This window comes from Meriones unguiculatus, chromosome 16 (genome assembly GCF_030254825.1).
Source record: "Meriones unguiculatus strain TT.TT164.6M chromosome 16, Bangor_MerUng_6.1, whole genome shotgun sequence".
NCBI lineage: Eukaryota > Metazoa > Chordata > Mammalia > Rodentia > Muridae > Meriones > Meriones unguiculatus.
Window position 1 is genome coordinate 29,172,765 of NC_083363.1, and position 6,941 is coordinate 29,179,705.

General features: G+C 57.0%; 1 protein-coding gene across 5 annotated transcripts in view; it reads right to left on the bottom strand.

Moving 5' to 3' along the window:
• The window catches only part of Ttbk1 (tau tubulin kinase 1), a 43,324-nt gene extending 37,275 nt beyond the window's left edge, over positions 1-6,049 (bottom strand). For 2 of the 5 annotated variants that reach the window (XM_060369547.1, XM_060369548.1), the window contains exons 1-2: positions 5,804-6,047; positions 2,410-2,569 (exon numbers count right to left, since the gene is read on the bottom strand). In XM_060369547.1, the coding sequence (XP_060225530.1) occupies positions 2,410-2,478 (69 nt within the window). In that variant the 5' untranslated portion in view covers positions 2,479-2,569; positions 5,804-6,047. Of the gene's footprint in view, positions 1-2,409; positions 2,570-5,803 lie in introns of all 5 variants that reach the window. The other 3 variants (XM_060369546.1, XM_060369545.1, XM_021640146.2) reach the window with 3 other exon arrangements.
• Between the last annotated feature and the right edge of the window lie 892 nt (positions 6,050-6,941).

A 6,941-nucleotide genomic window follows, 5' to 3' on the forward strand; every position in this document is an offset into this window, starting at 1 on the left:
TGACTAGGCCCCTCACATTCTGGGGGGGGGGGGAGTGATGTCCCTGAAAATGTTTTAACTTATTTTGTATCAACAGATAAAGTGACGAACTTTTAGGTCAAAGAGAAAAACTCAGAACAGAACACCCTTCAAAGCCTTTGCAGGCCCTGTTTCTTCTCTCTGTCTGTGTGATTGGGGGGCCCCAACCCCTGCCGGAAACCTCCCTAAATCAGAGAAGAAGCACACTACAACTGAACCTCAGCTCACTTGGAACAAACACCCTGTCTCTTGGCCCCACTGTGGACAACCTAGAGTAAGCCCTGGCTGACCTGCTGGAACTCGCTCTGTAGACCTGGCTGACCTCAAACTCACAGAGCTCTGCCTGCCTCTGCCTCCCCGAGTGCCGGGATCAAAGCTGTGCACCACCACCGTGGCCACCACCACCCAGCTATAATCTAAGTTTCTTAAACTTTTTGAACCTCCGCTTTTTCTCCTCCATGAGGGAGAGTTGTTTTGGAATGAGTCCCGAAGACCTTTCAGCCTTAGGTCCCAGTTCTCAGATGGACTGATTTTTGCTGACTCAGGCGATGCCACAGATAGACCTGGTCCTGTTTTCTGATCACGGGAACTTGGCAAGTTAGCTAGTCACACCTGTAAAGCAGGGGTGTGCTGGAAATTGCCGTATGTGCTCCACAGTTCCTGAGATAACCCACAGAAGGCGCTTTCACAGCCTCAGAACAAGAAAGGCACAGAATAAGCACTAAGATTTTATTACTGTTGTTTGCTACGCTGGCTGCACGGACCACCCCTCAAGGGTAGCTCACTATTTTTAATTTAATTTGTTTTTGTTTTTAGGGCCAAGAAATTTGTTTACAACTTATTATTTTTAAATATTGCTACCAGTTTTCGGAACCCCATTTTCTCCTGGCTGCAGCCCATCTCTGGTCCATGATTCTTGGTTCCCGAACTCCAGCATCAGTCCCACCCCTCCCTGAAAATGGCTGCACTTGGCACCTAGTCTGTCCAGCCCTTAGGGGAAGGGACAGTAGACGGCCATAAGGAGAGTCCAGGTCTGGCATACTCTCCCCCCAGCCCCCCCGCCATTTTTCTCCTTCACAAAGGACAACAAAGTCTTAGTCTAAACTCAGAGTGTGTGAACAGTCTTTTTTCTTGCCTTTCAGCACAAATGTTATTCAGCCATTCCCATCTGCCAGACACGAAGCTCATGTGCCAGGGACCTGGGGGTCTTGAAGGAACGCCTCTCACTTTGCCAAACACCCGTTCCTTTTATGGCTGCCCTGGCTCCTCCTGCATTTCTGTCCGGTTACTCTCCCTTTCAGGAACCCCCCTTCAGGGGCCCTGAGAGTCTCCTTTAACACCCCCACTCCCAATTCCTGAAAATGCTCCTTTGCCTCTCTCCCTGGACCTCTAGGGGATCTGCGCAGCTGGGTGACTGTTGCCATGGAGATCCGCCTGCACCCAGGCCCCACCCTCCTCTCCAACCCAGCACCCTTAGTGAGCCTGAGCCTCACCACACCAAAGCACAAGGACGCGCACACGCCAACGTCACGACTGTACACAGTGAAAATCTGACCTCTGTGGCTCTCTCTTCCCCTCTGGATCCCCATTGCCGTGCAGACCCACAGTTTTCCCACACTTTCCCCACACTGTAGGAAGGCACTAAATCACCCCACCCTACAATAAAGAGGACACCAGGGTGCTCTGAAGCGACGATGGCGAGGGGATTGGACGGAGGCTAGCCGACAGTAAGTCGGATTCCCTAGGCACGACCACTGCTCCAACCCTCACGCAGCCCTCTCCCACCCCCACCCCGCCCCGACCAAGAGTCTCGGACTACAACTCCCAACAGGCCAAGAAGCCTTTCGTCCTGGGTCAGAGGAACAAGGCACACTGGGAGATGGAGTCTCGGCGTGTTGCACCTGCCGCAGGCACCCGGGAAGGGAGGAGGGTGGCCGGAGAAGATGGAGTGAGGATGCGGATGCGGTGGGAGCAGCCTGCGCTGCCTCCTTCCCCAGACCCAAGCCCTTCCGTCCTCTGCGGAAGCGGAGGAACACATGCTCGTTCAATGTCCTTCCCCAAGGTGCGGCAGAGAAGGAGCCCCCTCCCCCACCGCCCTCCTCCGCACCCCCCGGCTCTGCAGCTCGCGCCCAGAAGTCCAACCAGGAGTTGTTCAGGCTGGGACTGGACCAGCACGACCTAGCTCGGCAAGGGGTGAGAGGGAGCCGGGATGGAGAGAGGGTACTTCGAGAATGTGTGGGGGGGAAAGAAAACCCTTTAAGCAGTATACGAATGAGCTCGGGGACACCTCCCACTTAGGGTAAGGGCTCCAAGGGCACCCGTCTTAGGGAGTCGCCAGCTCTCTTCTTCTCCCTTCCCAGACCCCTCCCTCTGCCCAGCTAGGTCACTCACCACCTTCCAGCGATCTTTGACCACGTAGTTGGCCGGCAGGATGTCGGCCTGCTCCCCTCCCCCACTCATGTTGGTTTCGTCCTTAAGAGCAGCCTAGGCACTGCATCCGCCAGCCGGAGGGAGGGGTGTCCGCAGGGCTTGCCCTTGGGGGGCCATCTACCTGGGGGAGTGAGGAGGGGCAAGTGAACAGCCTGGCTGCCACCCTGGGTCCCCTGACAGCTGTGGAAAGGAGCCCCATCCTTCCCGAGCCCCCTGGGCAGATGCTGCAGGGGTTACTGGGGGAAATCCTCATGATGGAGGTTAGTGGAAGGGAGACATGGAAACCGCAAGCCAGGAGGTGTGAAAAAATCGGCAACAGGACACACGCGATGAAGACAGAGAGCAGGAACGTGTGAATAAGCCATGGGAGAAACGCTTACCATAGAGACATTTCCAAACTAACGAGGGAAAGAGGTGCTAGCCAGGGGCATCCTAGACCGAGACCCAAGAATGACAAGCCTGAGTCACTCTACCTGTGGTCCCAAGCATCATCCACACTTTCCCTGTGTCTCACACACACACACACACACACACACACACACACACAATCTCTGTGGAGCTGTGCTTTGCCGGCTGCCAGAGAGGGCACCCCTGCTGAGCAGGGGTTAGCTGTGGGATGCCCACATCAGAGCGACTAGCCAGCCAACCAGAGAGAGGTGACCGTCGAGAAGGACGGCGACATGCAGGACAGCCCCTTGAGGGTGGCACGGAGGCAGATGGACTGTTGAGAGGTGCACAGCGTGCTCGGTGGGGGCTGGCCCTGCCCGCAAGCCATGAGACCAGGAAGCCAGGGTATGTGCCAACCACAAACACGAGGCCGTGGGCTCCAGCTGTGGGCGGCAGAGGGGTGGAATCCCAGTAGCCACTCCGCAGGGGCCAAGCTAGACTGAACTGGGGGAGAGCAGAGTTGTGGGGTGCCATCTAACGGAAGGCGGGGCGTGACAGAGACCCACAGGTCTGGGCAGGCAGGGTTGAGCAAGCCCCTGAGCACCTCGTTCTAGGTCTTGTCAGGAGTCAGCCCCAAGGGATGCAACTTCCCATGTACTTGGGTGGATCAAAGTTGAGCGTTGGAGATAGCATCCCAACGGTGAGAGGCACTGAAACACAAGTCATCCAAAGGAGCGTGTTTGCGCACGCGCGCATCGGTGTGTACCTGTGTTCACGTTCTGTGTGACCATGTCTTTCTTTGCGTGCACATGTGTAGGGAAGGGACCAGAAAAGGCGACTTTCTGGGCCCGCTGCCACAGTCTAACTGTCACCTGGGGAGCCAGGCAGGAGCAAGGGAGGCCATTCAAGCTGGGGACTGGGTATAGGGAGGAGGAAAGGGAGTGGGCTCTACGTGAGCCTGACTGTCCCTAGGGTGGCTAACTTCTCAGATCCCATGCTCCAGGCATCCTGAGAAGCGAAGGGTGGCTTGTGAGCGCACTGAGACAGCCTTCCCCAGGTCACAGTGTACCACAGGGATATGGAGAGAAAGCGTCTCCGTTTCTTTCTGAGGAAAGATATTGTTACTCTATAGCTTTCTTTTTTTTCTTGGAATTCAAATCCATACACTATCAGGCACAATGAAGACGATGGTAATGGGAAAGCAGACGGCGTGGGGCTCTGGAATATAGGTCGAGGACAAGACTGAGGCGGCCGGGCGTGGTTCCACACACCTGTAAGCCCAGCACTCGAGAAGGAGGGGCAGGAGGAAAAGGGATCCAAGACTATCCTTGGCTACGCAGCACGCTCAGGACCAGCCTGCGCTACAAGATATCCTGGCAGAAGACGAGAGCGAGGGGAAAAAAAGAAAAAAGAAAAGAAAAGAAAAGAAAAGAAAAGAAAAGAAAAGAAAAGAAAAGAAAAGAAAAGAAAAAACTAAACAAAAAAGACTGGAAAAGGAATGAAACTTGTGTGGAGGGGACCTTGGCTGGAACAGGCTATTGCTTCATGCCTAGAGTGCTGGAGGCCATGGGTCCCAGCCCCCGCAGAGAGGGAAAGCGGGGAGAGAGTGAAATTCAGGCTGGGGAGGAAGCTCAGTGGTTGAGCGCATACCCAGCATGTTCAAGACCCCAGTGTCAACTCCCAACACCACCAAAAAAGAAAAGAATAAAAAATATTTTAAAGGAGGCTGGGACCCTGCCAAGTCAGGTCTGTGGGAAATGGTCCTTGCTACCCTTGCTGATAGCCTGAGTTCAATGCCAGAGACCCACATGGTGGAAAGAGGGGGGCAGCGCCTGCAAGTTGTCCCCTGACCTCCACAAGTGTACCCCGGCACGCATACACTCTCCACACACACAATAATTAAATAAACCGTAATCGAAAGGGGGGGGCGCTGAGATACAGCTCAGTGGCAGAGCACCAGTCCTTCAGCGGTCTCCAGACCCTGAAGATGATGAAGAGGAAGATGAAGAAAAAGGAAGGAAGAAGATGAAGAGGAGGAGAAAAAGTTGAACAACTGCGTGGGCCTCTCAGTCCTGCACGGGGGAAAATTTGTGCGCTGCTCACACTTTGCACATGGGGAAATCTAAAAGAAATGGACGAGAAGGGAAAAGAAGGACCTGGCCATCCTGTCCACCTTACTTCCCAGGGGATGCCTCCATGGAGCCCCCGACCCAGACTGGTTGGCAAGCTTGGCTGCCCAGTTACACCCTGAGGTCCCGTGTGTGTGTGTGTGTGTGTGTGTGTGTGTGTGTGTGTGTGTGTAAGAGAATGTGGACTAAAGCAGAGAGAGCGAGCTAAGTGCTTAGGGGCATATGGTGGTTTGGGAGCCGAAGTGTTGATGTGTGAGGCAGGTGAGTGTGGGAATCTCAGAGCCCGGGTGAGGAGAGGTGAAGCCACGAGGAGCGATGGGAACAGGAGAAAAGAGGTATGGAGGAAGAGTGCAGGGAACTGGGCACGTTGGAGTGACAAGAGGAGGGGAGGCGGGGGTAGATAAGACAAGGGCTAGGACGAGATGATGGTGGCGGGGACAGGACCACGGGAGGGGCTTCTGGGCCCAGCTGGGAAGCGGAGAGGGAGGCCCGAGGGGAGGAAGGGAGGGACTGAGGATGGCAGCGAGGGTCTGGAGACCGCTGAAGGACCTGTCAGAGGTGACAGGGGGGAGGCCACAGGGACGAGGGACGAAGGCGAGAAGGACGGGCTGGGAGGGTGGGTTCGTGGGGGAGGGCTGGGGGGGGCGGCCAGGGAGCGGCTCCAGGCCTCAGGCCGCGGCCGACCCAGGCAGTGTAGGCCGGGCGTCCCGGCTCCTGGCGGCGGCGACGGCGACGGCCGAGGGACGGGAGCCGAGCGGTGGGAAGGCGAGGCCGGCGGGAGGCCCGATGTACCCCACCAGGGACCCCCGGCCCGGCCGCCCCGCCCCGCCCCGCCTCACCTGCTCGGTGTCCGCTGCGGCTGCGGCTGCGGCGGCTGCGGCGGCGGCGAAGGCAGCGGCGCGGGGCGGCGCATCCCCCGGGGCCGGGGCGGGGCGGGGGCGGCTCAGTGCGGCGCTGGGCGGCCCGCTCCCTCCCGCGGCGGCGGCGGCCTCCCGACCCCGACCATCCCGGCCCGGCCCGGCCCGGCCCCGATCCTCCTCGGGCGACGGCGGCGGCGGCGGCGGCGGCGGCGGCGGCGGCAGCAGCAGTGGAGTGGGGAGCTGCCCACAATGCACTGCGCCGCCAGCATCAGCACCAGCCCTGACATCACCGCCCCACCGCCCGGCCCTTACATCACTGCCGTTTTTTCTGACATCACGTTCTACTCTGGTCCCCTAGACCCTGCTTGGGAACTCTCATGTGGGCCCGTTACGGCTGCCAGGTCCTCCTAACTGATCTGTGCCGTTCACTTGGCCATCGGCGCCTTACCTGTTCCCAGAAACCTCACTTGTCTCCATCACCTTTTAGCTCGCCCACGTCCCAGGATCTCCCCTTCACTCCTCCCCTCACCCCATTAGCCTCACCTGATCCCCGATTTCATCCTCCACATAGCCGTGGTTCTTCCCTCTCAGCCCTCTCCTCTACCTGTAGCCATCCTTCCCATGTCTCTCTGTCGTGGTCCCTCCCAACAGCACCCCGCATCTGGACACACTACCCCTCCTCTGTCACCCTCTCCTCGAGCACCTGCCTTCTCTCCTGGTTTACCTTCTTTCTTTGGCTCTTTCTTCCAACTGTTGACAAACCCTGTCATTGTTTCTTATTGCTTACCAAATAAGACACACACTCTTTCTTGTGACATTAAAAACTCTTTCCAACTTGTGCCCATAAGGCTATTACTCTCCTGACAGATGGGAGTACTCGGTATTCTCTGAATATACTCTGCCTCTTTCCGTTCCTTCCTCCATGGCTTACCCCCTCGACAAATGCAGGAACTCATCTTCAACAACTATAATAATAGCAGTAGCTACACCTGCCAGAGACGCTAACTTATTCCATCTCTGCAAGTTCCCTGGGAGGTAAGAGCACTTACTGTGCAAACTTGAAGACCCGAGTTTGGATCCTAGCACGCATGTAAAAGGCCAGGAGCTGTGGTGCACA